Raw genomic sequence first — 17016 nt, forward strand, 5'->3', positions numbered from 1 at the left:
CGTCAGATAGTGGCCACCATTCCCGAAAGGCAATTCTAGCTAGTGTGCAGTGTCTAGTGAAGGTAAGGTTGCTTCTCTTTCGGCAACCATATAGGTTTGTTGCGTTTGGCAGGTGGGCATGCATTTGACGTTTGCAGCTCGGCGTAATCGCACCTACTAACTATCTCGGGGAAACTACTAACCAAAAAAAAGTTACCTGGACCTGAGAGCTGCTCATATTAAGGCATTCCAAAAACTTGCTGTGTACAACAAACATTCTGGTGTGATGTTGACCAAAAATCTTCTCTGCATTCGTCGGTGACATTTCATTTTGTACGGGGGATTCTAACACTGCACAATCAATCTGTGGTGAGTAAAGTTATCTTTTGTTTTATTATCATTCTCCAAGTTGTAAGTGTATCAGTTTTTGTTGGTCTGGTTGTTGCCTGCAACATTGGGCAACCAGAGGTGATAAGAGGTTTTGTGGTGCCAGTTTTTATGAACTGAAAGTTCATGAATATGTCAAATGCACTGACACCAACAGATTTCAGAAAAGAATTACCCCAGAGAAGTATTTTTTTGAATGTAAGATAGTGAAAGCTGAATAATCATTAGCTAAAGGCCTAGAGGCACAATTCAGCTCATCCTTTTCACATACACATGTCAGGTTTTGTGAAAGTGTAATTGACAAAAAAACGATGGTGTTCCTTCATTTTCACCTGATGTTTCGCGCGACTCCCTTCACCTTTGCACGATCTTTCTTAAAAATCGTGACTCTTGCTTTTAACACTACCGTCAGACATCTTCTCTAAAGTTCTTGACCTCCGACGAGTCCTTATTTGTCTACACATCCTCAATCACCTTTTAAAGAGAATTTTAAAAACTCCGACCGCCGATTGGAGCTCACCAAATGTGTGTTGTCGGTGTTCGCCGTAAATTCGTTGATTTTAACATGAGAAATCCCGTTGTTATATTGAACACTATTGGTCGGAGAAATCACAGAGATTTTCCTCTTTAATGATGTACCTAAAACGTTTGATTATTCACCAAGTTGAAAGAGTCAGCCGAATTGCCATTGATGGCAGAGAATGAGAAAGAAGAAGAAAAAAGAGTCGAGTCAAAGCACAATTGCCCTTATCTTGGTGATTTGCTTTTTAGGTTGCCGAGATTCTCACCGGCATTCACCGAAGAAAGTGGGGCATCAGAGACAGAGAGAGAGAGAAAAGATGCGCTGTGCCGCATTGTCACCATCTGCAATTTTAATTGTCCTTCTCGAAACGTCATCCACTAGTAACGTTTCATTCTCTCTAGGTGGGCTGGTGGGCTAGTAAGACAAGATTCCTATTCGAGCCGTTGCGTACCTATCGTCCGGAACGCGAACGTTATTTTTTCGTCATACTACCCCCCATTTCATATGTGGGTACACTTGAATTAGTCAATGCACTTCTTTCTTTTTTGTTTGCTTCATTCTTCTGATTAAAAAAACATGTTTCGATGAAGCTATTAATGTGACCCAATCTGGCGGTGAAAGTGAAATGGGAGCCGCCGAACGCATGGAAAATGTGCCCGCATGACAAAGGGAAAACGGTCAGTGTGCCAATGCCTACATGATGACGAAGTAGAAATCGCACAAAAGGTTACACGGGGAAGATGCGCCGTTCTCTCAGTCGGAGACTTACTTCTTTTTGATGGGAGTTGTGAAAAATAAAAAAGAAAGAAAGAAGGCATGAACGTCGGCCATTTTGTAAGTTCGTCGAACCCGGCCTTGCCGAGCTTAGAGCTCCGCCGCCGTATCGTTACCACACACACACACAATACTCCACCTTCTCTCCTCTAGGCGATGGTTTTTCTTCCTTTTTTTCTTTCTTTCTTTGTTCTTCTTTGATTCCACGAGCGGATTCTTCCTTTAGTCCGATGCGGTCGTCCTAAGGACTTGGTACGACTCACCTTGGACACATCCGTTGAGTTTTCCTTTTTTCTTTTTATTTTTTGTCTTCTCTTTCTTAGATTCTTATTACGCGCCCTTCTATTCTGTTAGGGGGGAAAAAGAAATGCAGCGAACGAACGAATGAAAGTCGATGTGAAAATGTGGTTGTCCTTGGCTAACTATTTGTGGCTTTGCTTACCTTCTCCATGGCCCGTTTCGTCATCTTGCCTATGTCGAAACCCGCGAGGATGACAGGAAATCACTCACGACAGTCCGGTGCAATTATTTGCTGAGGCCATTAGACGATGAGGAAATCGAACGGACAGACAGAGAGACAGAGAGACCGAGTACTGCTGAATACTCGATCGGATTCACACGCCATCATTCCGATTGCGGTGCAGGAAGTGAATCAAATTCACAAGTAATTGAAATTGCCCTGAGAAAAGTAACCGTCGGACGAAAAGTAGACAGGTGACGTGACGCCGGACTTTTCTTTGCATTATTCGACGACATCCAAACCGATGGTCTCCCGCATTCATCGGTCATTGTACAGAATGTACAATTTGATACTCACGTAATGCACTCGCGGTTCACGATTTGGCGTTTTGGCGCCGCTTTTTCGACTCATCGGCCCCGTAAAACCCCAAAATTGTCCATCACACACACACACACACCTTAGTAGAAGTCTTAGCTTGTCTTTGGCACACAATGGCCCGAATGGCCGCAGTGCATGTGCGTCTGACAGGAAATCTATCGATGCAAAACCGGTTTCCCCCCTTCGGCTTTTCCTCCCGCATCCCTATCTCTCCGTCTGCCCCCCTCTGGCGCATCGTGCCTGCAACATCGGCGGCAGTCGACGTCCACATCGCAATCGCCTTTTTCCCCTCTGACCACACGAAATGGCGGAAGAATTTAAAAATAATAATAAAATAAAAATCTCCCAGTGACTGGAGGCATTCCTCTGTTTGCCACCTCCCATCATGGAAATCGATACAAAAATTCGAGGAAAAAAACAAACCAGACCAGAACCTTATCCGACAAATGCATAGCAGGTGTGTGTGTGTGTGTGTGGACGTCTATTTTATTTTATTTTTTTATTTTTTTTTTACCTTGAGAGAATGGTAACACGGCTGTGTTGTTACAGTGACTACGGTTTGCCAGTGTTTGTATTTGTGTGGTTTACTGAATATCTCTTCCCCCCCCCCCTTTCTCCTTTTTCTATTTGGCGTGTGTGTTCCGTTTCATTCCATACCGGATATAACACAGACGCAGAGAGAAATGAGGAGCGGTTCGCAGCTGCGGCCGAAAGACTGGCGAACGCAGATGGGTGTGCGTCGATCTATAGTCTCGTTGCCACAAACTGTTTCCTCCTGTCCAATCCCCCCATGCCCGCTCTGTATGGAATCTAACGCTCACGAACGGCTCGTTCCGCTCGTTAATGGAGAATTCTGTCATGTTCCATATCCCACGCCAATCCTTTTCAGGCCTTTTGTCCGCGCACTTTTTTCTTTGTCGTGTTTTTATTTTTAATTAAAAAGCCGACTAGGCGCTGCATGTCCAAAAACTGCGCCTTCACCCGTCAAAACCACACACAGACAGAGACACAGCAGGGGGGCAGAGCAAACGATGGATGTCATTCGTAATAAAGGCCCCCCTCCTCTTCTCTGCACTGGCGCAATCGATACCGAGCGTAATCCTTGCCCCGAAAGCATCCATCCGGCGTGTCTGGTGAATAATAATGACATGTCGCATCAGTGTGTATGTGTATATAGTCTTATCGAACGCATGGGGGCAGGGCAACCGATATAGCCGACAACAGCTAGGGATTCGATCCCATTTCGTGTCCATGTGTCAGCCTTTGTTTTGGGTTTCCCCCAAGTCTTCTTTTTTTGACGGGGAAAATTCCCTTTGTGTGTGACCGCATTCCCATCCGACGGATGATGAACCTTCTGATTTCCCGCACACATCTTGCTTGCCCACTTCATTATTTTTCTCTCTCTCTCTGCGAAGACTCGGTTGACTGATGCACCGTGGGTTTCGGTAAACGAAGCGGACAGAACCCAAGGAGGTTATTTGCGAGAGAGAGAGAGAGGCGTCGCTAATCAAGATATGCTGGCCAATGTTTTTTTTTTTTTGCTCCATTTCTTTCACTAAAGTAAATGATGACCAGAACATTTTTTTTCTCTCTCCTTCGTAGGTTTTCCCCTTCGGCCAAGAAAGAAGATTGATTAGATTGATTCTAGACATCTGCCGCCATCGTTCCTCTCTCTTGCCACTGCCGTGCGTGTGTGTGTGTGTGTGTGTGTAACTTCATTAAACGAGAAGGCGGAGTCCATATCGAACGTTTGTTGCTTGCCAGACATCGGCCGGAATCATGTTCAGTCTACGGCGGAACCGGGCCTTCCTGGTGAAAATTTTGCTGCTGACGCCGCTGACTTGGCTCTGCGTCGTCCTCTACATGAACAGTTCCACCAAAATCATTCAGCAACAGCAACAGGGCCACCAAGAGCAAATTGTCTACGTCAACGAAAACAAGGCGGAAGATAACCTGATCCCGCAAGAGCAGGTGGAAATCAAAGGACCCCCGCTCAAGGATAATCTGCTCAGAAAGAAGAAGCCGACGCCCTCGGGTTTGTTTTCAGATGCCGCCCACCCGTTGTGGGTCGGAGTGACTAACCTATTTTGTGACGTTGGCATTTTATTTTTCGTTTTTCGTTTTTTTTTTTTTTTGTCTCGTGCCATCTCTCAGGTGGAGACCGAGGAGGAGCCGGCATCTCTGGCGACCAAATGGCCGGCCAAGGCGTCCTGGTGGCCCCGCACGAGCCCGACGGCCCCGGTGAAATGGGGAAGGCCGTCGTCCTGCCCAAGGACCTGACTCCCGAACAAAAGAAGCTGGTCGACGAAGGCTGGCAGAAGAACGCGTTTAATCAATACGTCAGCGACATGATCAGCGTTCACCGGACACTACCCGACCCCCGGGACGACAGGTCAGATAGTTTTTCCTTTTCCTTTTTCTTCTTGCAACTGCTGCTCCAATATTTGGGGTTGGCGTTGCTGCTGCTGCTGGTGGTGGTCTCAATTGAACAACATCCTTGCAGAGTTGATTGGCCGCGTAACTCGACTCGGATCACTTCACGGAAGTCGTGTAGGATCTTTTGTGACGAGGAAAAAAGCTTTTTCGTTTTCATCCAGTGAAAGCCGAGCCGAAATTTGGTTGTTTTGGGGGTTCCAAGTGCTGTGTGGTGACCGCGTCGTTCGCGCACCGCCGTCCCCGAATTCCCCGTAAATAGTTGTTACTTCTAAATGCTGGGATGGTTGTTGTTTTGGCGACGAGGAAGACTCTCTTTCACCTCGTTTGGATCAACTTACTTTACACAACCACCAAATCGATTTATGGAGCTCGTCCATAACATCTTTGTGGGTGCTATATAACTTTATATGCTACTTTGATTCAAGAAAATAAGGGAAGAAGGGAGAAAAGACGAAAAAAAAAAGCAGCCGGGGAAAGAAAAGATTAATCGATATCGAGAACCGTGATCGATGTAACGAGTACGCGTCATGTGAATCACGCAGACAAAAAAAAGGGGGAAAAAAAGAACGCGATTCGTTCGAGAGAGTGATTTTTCCAGCATTTCCGATGGATGATGTCGTGGATGATAGGCTTGGTTTCTGGTAGGCTGCCCTTGTATCGAGTGCGCTGCAAGATATTGTCGTGATATTAAATAGTAATGCCTCTCACTAATGATTTTTCCACCAAGAGCTTGGTATCGCGCGTTTAATACTTGTCATTACTAACCGTATCGTTTGTGTGAGGGCATTAAGCGCTCTACATAGGATTTATAGTGTCGTTCTTCATCAGGTGCGCTTTTTCTTTTTTCTTTAAAGAGAGAAATATTTGCCGGACAAATGTTGAACGCCAATGACCCAAGAAGAATTGATGGAAATGTCTTTGCTCTTGTCCACGTAATAAGTGTTTTTGAATGGTGGAATTGCAGGTGTAAAGAGCCCGATCGATACTTGACGACGCTGCCGGCCACGGACGTTATCGTCTGCTTCCACAACGAAGCTTGGTCAGTCCTCCTGCGTACTGTACACTCCATTTTGGATCGATCGCCGGCCCACCTTATCAAGGAAATCATCCTCGTCGACGACTTTTCCGATATGGGTACCAAATTCCACACAATTTATTCCCAATTCCTTTGTGTTTCTTATTCTGTACTCATTCAAGCTTATCAGCTCCTTCTTTCACCTTTTTAATTGTTTGATTGGTTTATTGCGCCATTGTCTCAAATGATGTGATTCATCATCAGAATTTCTTTTTTTTTTGTCTCGTTTCTTTGACTATTGGACAACGGTTGTAAACCGACGAATGTAGAGCACGTCAAGGCCCCATTGGAGAACTACATGGCGCAGTACCCAAAGGTGAAGATAGTGCGGCTACCCAAGCGCGAAGGATTGATCCGGGCGCGGCTCTTGGGCTTGGAACGCGCCACCGCTCCCGTCGTCACCTACCTCGACTCTCACTGCGAGTGCACCGAAGGTCAGTCACGTACTTTGGCCCCCTCCTCTTCCTCCTCTTGCGACCAACAAAAAAAGAAAGACAAAAAAAGTCCCATGGCATTCAATCGACCCGAACTCTCTTTCTTTTTGTTCTCTTCATTTTTCGTTATTATTATTATTATTTTTTTTAATGTTTTATTTTATCCGTCTGCACGGCACAGATCTAATCTCTAAGGCTCTTTCTGTCGGAGCGCGTCCGACTGCTTGTCCCATGAAAAAAGACCGCAGTCAAAGCCGTTAGGGTTCCGTAGGGATGAATAATACCGAAAGAAAAAGAGCGAAGAGACTTGAAAGGGAAGACCTTTCAAGAAAAGTGAAATCCTTGCCCGCAAAACGAGTCTTGCCAATTCCTTGTATTATCTGGTCCCTTAAAAAAAATGTTTTATCTCGTCTTCCGAAATGATCAAGAAACACAAAAAGGGGGTGGTCGCTCGGTGCTCTTGATGTTTTAAAAAGGAGTCTTCGGAATTCTTACCGCCATTGAATCAATTATTCCTGAAAAAAGTGGTGCGGGGAATCAAATTGCGTTGAATTGCGGTATTATCGAATAGGATTTATTGTTTGAAACATGTATGAAATTGATGAAAATGAGAACCAAATCCAAACGATACGAAAACCTTTTTGCGTCAAGGGTGGCTGGAGCCTCTTCTGGACCGGATAGCCCGTAATTCGACCACAGTTGTATGCCCCGTGATCGACGTCATTGACGAGGATTCCTTGGCGATTCATTTCGATAAAAAATCTGTCCAAGTCGGAGGATTCGACTGGGGATTGCAGGTAAAACTGAGAATATCCTCCTTGCAGTGCTTGCCCTAATCATCGAGGTGGAGGTGAACTAACACTACCCAACATTCGAAATCTCTTGACTGATAAAAAAACCCCAAAAAACTAAGCTTCTTTTTTCTTTCTTTATCTCTTTTTATTGCTTCGGATACCTTTCCTACTAGAGAAGAACAACACATTTTGCAATCCTATTTTGAAATTTTTCGAAAACGTTTTTTCGACCGGGAATCCTTCTATATCGGTCGCGTATCGATTTCTTCTCAATTTTATTTCCAAATCTGTCTCATTTTACGCCCAGCCAATTCATTTTCTCTTTATTTCTTCTTATTCATTCCATTTAATGATCAAAAAAAAAGAAGAAGAAGAAAAAGAAGAAAAGTAAGTTGGGGTGTGATTGGCCGAGTGTCAGGTGTCCAGGACGTGCGTCAGGTCTTGACAGATTCGAATTACTTCATTTGGTTTTGGGGATTGGAAACTGGTGTGGTGAAATGGATCGGTTCACTTTAGACAGAAACGCCCGTTTTCAATCTGACATAGGCAATCATGAAATTTTCGGTTTTATGTAGCCACACTACGTGAATACGGGAACGACTGGCACGTGCCTAAAGTCGCCTATAATATCTCAATTTCTGGAGGAACCGAGATAGCTAGTTACCGGAATGACTTTTGGGATCCCTTTCTATATTTGTCGGGTACTTGGTCATGGGTCGAATTCTTCCTTTATCAATGAAAAGCATAGATCATTCGTATATTACGACTACATTTTCTTCTTTTTGCGGGCTTCTTCCTGTCTTGTGCCTCGTTGGCTTTTTATTGTCCGAATGCCACTCGTAGAGACGTCGTAGAGTGTGGAATCGATTATCGGTCTTTCTTTCAGACGGATTTTCTTAGTCGTTAAAAGCCTAGGTGGCTTTTTTGCGCTCCAAATTGCGAGTGTACCACCTAGCGGAAACGTCGCTTACTAGTTTACAACGCGTCGTCCTTCGCAGACGTTCCGATCTCTGATTAACTCATTTGAATTTGTTTTATCATTTACTGGATCTATTCGCCTATGTTAAAAAAAAAAAAAAAAATTGTCATACATATTGCTTTGGGATTAAGGGTTTTTGTATGAACTAATAATGAAATTGTTGAGCTTTTATCTTTCTCTCAATTCCTCTTTTTATTAACTGGTGGCTATCGGTATCTTTTGGCATTTAATTTTTTTCTTGGTGTGGCGACCTGGCTGAAAATTGGTAAATCCTCAACCATCTTCCCTGCACTAACTTCCTCAGGGTGGCTGGAACCTCTACTGGATCGGATCGCTCGCAACGTCACCTATGTGGTGACACCGATCATCGATGTGATTGACGACTCGACGTTCCAATACCATTACGGTCCCGGTGTGGCTGTTGGAGGGTTCGATTGGAACCTTCAGGTAGCCTTTCTCGCTTTCTGTCTTTGAAACACCAACTTGTTGTCTCTATTCTCTTTTGGGCTAAAAATAGAATAAATCAATCGCCCGTGGAATGTTCAAGGGCCAATTGCATGGGTAACTGATTTTATGGCGTGATTATTACCGTTTTTTCTTGGCCGGGTTCTGGCTTTCCACACTTAATTGGCACATACTCTATGTATTTGTTGGTTATAACGAGTGAACATATCGGGCTCTTCTGTGGATCCTTTTCATCTCACATATGGATTTTTTTTGCACATGCTTAGTCTATTTAACGCTTGAATACTGAATACCGGTATCGTCTTTTTTTTAAAAATTAACTGTTCGGTTTATTTTTGGCACCCGCTCGCTGCCCGCAGTTTAATTGGCATGCCATCCCTGAACATGAAAAAAAACGACGCCAACACTCGGCCGATCCTGCCTACAGCCCAACCATGGCCGGAGGGTTATTTTCCATCGACAGGGCCTTTTTCCAGAAGTTGGGCACGTACGACGACGGATTTGACATTTGGGGAGGCGAAAATTTGGAACTCTCTTTCAAGGTAAGCTTTTCTCTATCACTCTTTTCGACACTTTTATTCCACGAATTTGGCATTCATGCGCATTCATGTTTCTCCTGAATACCTTGAAGACGTGGATGTGCGGTGGGACGTTGGAAATCATTCCGTGTAGCCACGTAGGCCACATCTTCCGCAAACGATCGCCTTACAAATGGCGCAGCGGAGTTAATGTCCTTAAACGTAACAACGTTCGATTGGCCGAGGTCTGGCTGGACGAATATTCCGAGTACTACTACCAACGTATAGGTCACGACCGGGTAAGTTGACGTTACTCAAAAGATTGATCATTAATGTTTTATTATGCATGTTCAAATTGATTCCGTCTCATCACAAATAATATAAATTTTAATTTTCGATAGGGAGATTATGGAGACGTCTCGTCCAGAAAAAGCCTACGCAAAAACCTTGGTTGCAAGTCTTTCAAATGGTACCTAGACAACATCTTCCCAGAGTTGTTCATCCCTGGTGATGCGGTCGCATCCGGCGAGGTAATTTGTTCAAGACACGATTTTAGATGAATGGTGTTAATGACAATCATCGTGATTGAACGAGATTTAAAAAACCCACCATTGTTAAGATCCATTCCGTGGATTCAAAGTACAGCTAGCTATTTACAATTTGTCTTTAAACATTTGACGCATAATGTCGTTCAAAGTCACGTCGGCAGGTGAAGCGGATCGGATGTGTCTATCGACCACAAAAAATGCCCCATGTTATTGAAATTGACAATTCATTACCACTGTTTTGATCATTCCCCAAAACTTTCGAAATCCGTGTCGTTACACGTGATTCGACGATGTTAGGTTCGAAATTTAGGATTTTCACCAGCCTATTGTTTGGACGGTGCCGCTCGCAAAGCCAATCTCCACAAGCCAGTTGGCTTATGGCCTTGCCATGGCCAGTCCGGAAACCAGGTACGGTACCGTACAAACCAACAACGCTTAACAAAGGCTTTTTTTTAAAGCTGCTGCTTTTTGTTTGCCGATCATCTCTAACACTTTCATTCATTTCACAAAACATCTCTTACATTTCCGTCGTGGTGAATTTGGGGAACTACTATTTTCTCGGTCCCTATATCATGCCCATTTTAAAAACATTTCCTTGTCAGAGTCATCACTTGTCTTCTGTTACACATTGCTTGGCATTCTGTTTGGTGTTGCGAACAATTGTCCCGAATTTTCTTCCCTCCGTCTGTCCAATCTTTTTTTTCAATGGTAACTCATCCAACACAGAATTGAGTCAATTGGAATGGCAGTTTGAACAGGTCAGTGTCAATTTACTTTTTGTCTCAGGACTTTTGTCGCTTAACTAGGTGGTGCGAATCCGTATTACGCAGTGCTGACGGCTTATATAGTATCGTCCTATATTTCTTCATAAGAAATCCACGATCTTTAATTTTTAGTGTTTCGCCGCCGTTCAACAGCGCTAAGGAGAAAATCTTATTGTGTTTTCAATAAGTTGAAACGTCGAATTTTGATTAAATGACTGTACATCTAGTCGAACTTGGCACTATGTTCAGGAAAATCAGGTCTTTTGGGATAATCCGGGTTGGGGTGGAGTTCAAGCAGTTGAAAAATAATTTTTTTTTCGGATTTATTTTCAATGGTTGACGTACTAAGCGAATAGTGTTGCGGGATGTACGTTTGTAATATGTAATGTCAACACTCAAGCACTAGCAACAAAAGCCTAGCCTTGCTTTTATGTAACACCATAGATTCGAAACGAGTGGTCGAACCAGTGCGTGGATTCTGCTGCTGGGCCTAACGATCTGCACAAACCTGTCGGACTTTGGCCGTGTCACAAACAAGGAGGCAATCAGGTAAGATTTTGAATAATTTCTCCCTTAGTCTTTCTGTCCTTGTTTTTTACGGGATTTTTTTTTCAACCCGAGTCTACATGATTTTGACTCTGCGTCTTCAGTCTTCACAATCTTAAAGTTTTACCCTCTCGGTCACCTAACTCTTCTCATTATATCTTTCTTCTTTTTTTACTGTCGGTCCTTTTCCTTTAATTTCTTGCATTGGCTTCATTGATCGAATGCGTTTTTGCACATGTTATCGACATCGTCTAAATCTCCGCAATCTCCTTTTTTTCTTTCTTTGAAATCTGTATGGTGTCTGCTGTTGTTTCTGCGTTATTGGTGCGCGCAGTTTTGGCTGTACAGTAAAACGGGAGAGATCCGCCGTGATGAGGCTTGTTTAGATTACGCTGGATCAGACGTGATTCTATATCCATGCCATGGTGCCAAAGGCAATCAATTCTGGGAGTACGATCCCGAGGTAAATCAAAGTTTTTCATTAGATTGATGTCTTTTTATTTTCCAGAATAGTACCGTTAGTAAACTTTCGTTGTTTTTGTTCCCAGACCAATTTTGTCCAGCACGGAAGCAGCAAAAATTGCTTGGCAATCAGCGAGGACAAGAAGAAAATCACGGTGGAGAAGTGCTCCCAGGACAACCCTAGAGCCAAATGGAAATTCGAGAAATATGAAGCATCGAAGAAGCTATAAATATCAACAGACTCCTTGGTCGTCAACCCGGCCGGCTCAAATTGGCAAGCTCAAGATCTGTTTTGCCCAGTTTTAGATGCTGCGTTGGCGTTTATTTAAACCTCAACATGAAGTCAAAAATTAATGTAACTATGTAGGAAATATTTCGTGTGTACGGTGAAACGTGGTGTTAAAGGCTTGTAGATGAAACAGTTCTTGATAACCACAATGTCCTCCTATGCTTTCCATAACTTATCCATATCGACAGCAACACATTCCGGATTCAAGGTTTATTCTATAGTTATTCCCTCTCATTTTCTCTGGTGCGTTACGGTGAACTTTCTAAAAAATTCGGCTACAAAATTTATTTCCATTTTTAATCCGCTTTGGTTAGATTTATAGTTTGTTCTCCTCTTTAAACGCTCAAAATCAAGTCTGCTCTATTCACACATTTGTTTTGTTTTGTTTGGTTGATTTTGATTATGATGATCGAGTATATTCTATTTAAGCAAATTCAAGCACAATCCATTTTACATCGTACTTGACATTGCAGGCGTACAGGTGTTGATGGTTTGTGTTCTGCCTCCTATTCTCCCAATTTAATTCGATTTGAGAAGGATTTCCTTCATTCAAAGAAAAGTAGCGACAATGTCAGACAAGTTAAATTTCAAAGATAACGGGTCTGTGTACACCTTTTCCAACTTCCAACAGTAAAACAAGATTTAGAGCATCAAGCCTTCAATTGACTTACGGAATGTAAAGCTTGGAGTAAAGCATGCATTGTATAGATGGTCGATAGACTTGGTTCTTTTCCTTTCTTTCTTTTTTTGTTATGTGATTGTCGTTTTACGTTGAAAATTTGTTTACATCTAATCTAAAACATTTCACATGATTGAAAATATGTCCCGATTCTAAGGGATAGTCTACATTTATATTTCTATACAGTGCCTTAAAGAAAATGCGTGCATAAAGAATTTGGATTTTTTTCAGTTCGTGTGTCTGTGTAAGTGGAATACATCAGTTGAGAAAAAGGAGTTGAAATATCTTAAAACATTTCAAAGATATAAAAAAGCAATTCACGACTCAAGTGGACAAAATTATGGACCACCGTTTTCTCTTATGGTATCTAATCTAAAAATAATCGATAATCCAACCCCGAATTATCGCATCAAAGGGGGAGTTTTTCCCCTGCGCAGCTCCATAAATTTTGGCGAAGATGACAGTAAATCATTAGATGCTCATCAGTTTCTGGATCCTTTTTGCAGAATTGGCAATTTCTATGCATGTTGAAGGCTAACCAGGCTGCAGTCTCCACCCAGATTGCATGTAAATCGCTCGAACTTAACTTAGTGTTGACACTTTATATCCTAGCCCTTTCAACGCAAAAAAGCAAAACAAAAGAATAACGAGATGGTCCGCCTCAGGACCTCAACGCCCCCTTTACCCTCAGACGTTTTCGGCTCTTACGCAAAACTGTCATGCCGTCAGACAGTTCAAGTTCGTCATCTTCGGAAAGTGATTCTTCAGTCTCTCGCCGTTCTGGTCGTTCAAGTCGGGAGCGTCGTCCAACCCAAGATCGGTCGGATCGTTCTCGCAGCCCACGTCGAAACGATCGGCGCAGCGGATTTCGAGCTCCAGACGAGGCAGAACACGAGAGGTTGGAGCGTGAACGGAGAGAACGGTCTAGAGAAAGGTTGCAGCGAATCGTGGAAGAAAATCGCTTAAGGAGAGAGCAGTCAGAAGAACGGCGGGCTCAACAAAATCAGCCAAGAGATGGACAGCCTGCAGATGCGCAGCAAGCAGATGATCAACCAGAAAATAGGCAGCCAGCAGTGCTCAGGAATCGAAGCAGTTGAAATTCACGGTGGCCAGGAGGAGAATGAAGGTCTTCAGGGACTGGATGACAACCTCTTTAAGCGCTACGGAAGCCAGAAGTCTTCGTGATAGTTTCATTCCAAGTTTCCCTAACTCTGGTTTTGATTTAGTTTGTCCCCAGGTAAACTTTTCTTTTTCTCGCCGCTTCAAAGACATTAAAACTCCAGAGATGTCCAGAGCGGAAGCTACGGAAAGGTGCCTGAAAGCTGAACAGTACAAAATTTTTGATGTGGCGCGACCGCTTTTATTTCTGAGAGAAAAAATTGCGGAATCCCCAGATTTGAAAGATTCTCCGTTGGCAGAAGCAGCAGATGGGACCACACGTTTCACAATGTGACCGTCAGCCAACGGGAAAACTTGCTGAAAGTTTCGGACCCGAAATTTCTCTCTTCGTTGAAGAAGCCCCATCGTTTCAAGCCATGGGAGTCGGCTTCGCTTTTTGGTCGACACTTCATCAAGAACATGGTAAAGGAGGCAACAACGACCAAACTCTTAGAAGCATTAGTAGCAGCCATGGCTCCTCATCAAGGCCTAGAGCAGGCAGCAGCGGATATCGTGGCACCCCAAGATCTCATCGTGGAGGAAATTTTGGTCAAGGATGTTATAGCAACGGATATAACGGGGGATCATCCAGCACCTTTAACAGGAGCAGAGGAAACTACTCAATCAGGTTGTAAATTTTATCTTTATTGCATAATTATTCCTTAGATTCTCCGCCCATTGTGGGAGGTAGATTAAGACATTTTGTTGATTCCTGGAAAGGTCTGTCAAAAGATCCCTGGATCTTACAAAGCATCAGTCAGGGTGTAAAGTTAGAGTTTTTGGCGAGCCCGTTTCAGGCTCGTAGCCAAAGCAACATGGAATTGGGGATCAAAATAAATTCAGGATCTTGTAGGAATAGAAGCTATTGAGCCGATTGATGAATCGAAGCGATGTTTTGTCAGTGGGGTGTTTATTATTCCCAAAAAATCGGGTGAGTTTAGGCCGATAGTAAACTTGAAAGTTTTAAATAAATTTGTCTGTTCCCCTTATTTTAAGATGGAAGGTGTTAGTTCTTTACAAGAGATCATTCGTCCAGACGATTGTTTTACAAATATTGATCTGAAGAACGCATATCTTACCATGCCTCTTCACCGAGAAGACAGAAATTTTATTCAAATCCGGTGGGGGGGGGGGGCAACTTTTCCAATTCAAAATGCTAGCTTTCGGTCTGGCATCCGCCCCCCTTTTATTTACTAAAATTCTTAAACCTATTGTGACCTTCCTACGGTCCCAAGCGCTGCGTCGTCTGCTAGATCGCACGTAAAACTTATGTAAAAATTTGTTTAGATCTCACTTATTGATTCCGGTGATCCGTTGTGATCAATACTAATTGTGATTCAATACTTGATACGCCCAGTTAACTATTGAAGGAGTGAACCTATACGGTGGTTCAGTCTCTCAGCCTCTTTCAGTTTCAAAAGATATCTCGGAGGAGATTTCATCTTGGATGAACATGGTCATATCGATCGATACCTCGAAGTCCATTTCCAGAGAATTTCCTCTAGAGTTCGTTGACGCCGATTTTCTCTAAAAACACTCAAACTAGATGGCTGGATTTTACGCACAGCGCTTTTGAAAGCTAGATTGATTAATTGATTGAAAGTTAGATTGATTGCTGGTTCCCAGACAGTGCGAAAGACAATATCGTTTCGCAATAGTCAAATAAGTAGGAGTAATCAAACCTTTGGTAGAAACCTGACCTCGACCGATCTACCGAAGGCTTCTTCACTCTATACCTCTTTCTGGGGAGCCCTTAAAGCTAGCGCAGAAAAAAACCTTTTGTTCAAACCAAGCGCAAGAGAGTTTCCTCATTATTTTCTGGGAATATGGTCAAATAACCCCGCAGCTAGATAGCAATATCTCCCCCCTTCCGTGCAAACTGCAACCCAACTACAAAGAACAAAATTTGAATAGGCCACGAATCTGGGTTTTCTTACGCTAGGTTTAGACATCTAGCGCAAAATTTTATAGTCCCTACCTAAAGTTTGGAAACGCGCGAGAAAACCTTGCATGGTAAAAGGCGTTTTTCTTACCGTTCCCAATCCAATTTTCGTCGGAATGCGACGAATTTTTTTTGGAGGTAGACATTGGGGTAAGGAATAAGCATTTTTTTTTAATCTTTCCATTCACGGGAAGGGTAGGTTTTTTGTAGGATCATCTTGGTCAAGCCGATTCGAATGGCAGGGGCTCATTTTTCCCTCTCTGCCTGGCAGCCATTTGTTTGTACTCTCCGCCGCGCCCCTTGCGGAAGCCAGCTTGGTTCCACTAAATATTAAGGCCGATATGACTTCTTTTGGTCTAAAATTAAGGGCAACAGATAAAACCTTCGGCGTGCTTCAATTTGGAAAAACCGGCAACTACGGGAGGGGGGATCAAAGGGAAAATATCAGAGAAATGAAAACTTTACATTTTCACATCGAAATTAAAGTGATTTCTCAAATGGCATGGGGGTCAAAATTATAAATGAGGTTATAGAGCTAACGATGCTCTTTTTTTTTAAGCCCTGATGAACATTCCTAGCCCTATTTTCCGTTCCGTAAATAAAAGCCAAAGTAGTACGATTTACTACTGGCCCTCTCGACTGAGCGGAAAATTTTACATCTAATTAAAAAGGGACCTTCCCATGAACGAAAAAATCCCCAAAATATATATGTTATAAATCTTAAGTATAAGAACCCCCTGTCCAAAAATCGTTTTCGTCCGACGAAAACCTGATTTTTGGCGAATTTTCAAAAAACCCGTTTTCCCATAAGCTTCTCTCAGCTGTGCGGAAACTTTAGGTAGTTACTGTATATCCATTCTCAACACTGTGATGTTGACACCAGTGAGGTATAAATCCCAACACGGCGATGTCGAGAAAATAACAAGATAAATCCCCGATGCACCGACTTGACCAGTATAAAACCCCCCGTGTTTCCCTCTCAAAACCAGTCTCCTTCGAGCGGGCCCACACTGGCCAACCCTCTCTTGACTTGTATTCTTCTATCGTTCTGTATTGTGTCATAAGATTTTGCTTTATTGAAATACATAAGCGTCTTCCTCTGATGAAGACTTGTGTCTTCATTTCACAAAAGTAAAGTAAGGCTGGAACGAGCCTTACCAATTCCTTCTGTTTCTTTTTTCAATCACCATTCTTTAAAGGTTAAAATATTTTGCCACGAAACGCCTATAGTTTCCCTAAAGTCTCTCATGTCAAGGCAATAACATGATTTTTCGCTATTGCCATGAAATGCCATTTTATAAACCTCGACATTAAAGTACATTAGGTTTGGTTAGGTTTGGTTATGTTATAATCGTCAGACTACAGAAACCGCTACTAGATGGTGCAGTCTTCTTGTCATCCCCCCCTTTCTTGTCAGCAGAAGAAA

General features: G+C 43.0%; 1 protein-coding gene across 3 annotated transcripts; it reads left to right on the forward strand.

Moving 5' to 3' along the window:
* The first annotated feature begins 30 nt into the window (after nt 1-30).
* Nucleotides 31-12765, forward strand: LOC124338943 (putative polypeptide N-acetylgalactosaminyltransferase 9). 3 transcript variants are annotated; one of them, XM_046792854.1, is made up of 12 exons: nt 31-348; nt 4104-4536; nt 4656-4893; nt 5902-6071; nt 6282-6446; nt 8524-8666; nt 9044-9226; nt 9316-9501; nt 9604-9732; nt 10048-10158; nt 11395-11523; nt 11609-12765. In XM_046792854.1, the coding sequence occupies exons 2-12, from the start codon at nt 4281-4283 to the stop codon at nt 11750-11752; spliced, it is 1854 nt and encodes a 617-aa protein (XP_046648810.1). In that variant the 5' UTR covers nt 31-348; nt 4104-4280; the 3' UTR covers nt 11753-12765. The 3 variants fall into 3 exon arrangements, with proteins under 3 accessions (XP_046648810.1, XP_046648809.1, XP_046648811.1); XM_046792853.1 differs by lacking the exon at nt 8524-8666 and adding an exon at nt 7098-7243 and having other exon boundaries at nt 32-348; XM_046792855.1 differs by lacking the exons at nt 8524-8666; nt 10048-10158 and adding exons at nt 7098-7243; nt 10959-11063 and having other exon boundaries at nt 34-348.
* The last annotated feature ends 4251 nt before the right edge of the window (nt 12766-17016 follow it).

This window comes from Daphnia pulicaria, chromosome 1 (assembly GCF_021234035.1).
Source record: "Daphnia pulicaria isolate SC F1-1A chromosome 1, SC_F0-13Bv2, whole genome shotgun sequence".
NCBI classification, from domain to species: Eukaryota; Metazoa; Arthropoda; class Branchiopoda; order Diplostraca; family Daphniidae; genus Daphnia; species Daphnia pulicaria.

Coding starts and splice junctions, on each gene's coding strand:
- LOC124338943 (XM_046792853.1), top strand. CDS start 4,281: ATGTTCAGTCTACGGCGGAACCGGGCCTTCCTGGTGAAAATTTTGCTG. Junction 7,244..9,043: donor GATTCGACTGGGGATTGCAG/GTAAAACTGAGA, acceptor CGCTGCCCGCAG/TTTAATTGGCATGCCATCCC. Junction 9,227..9,315: donor ATTTGGAACTCTCTTTCAAG/GTAAGCTTTTCT, acceptor AATACCTTGAAG/ACGTGGATGTGCGGTGGGAC.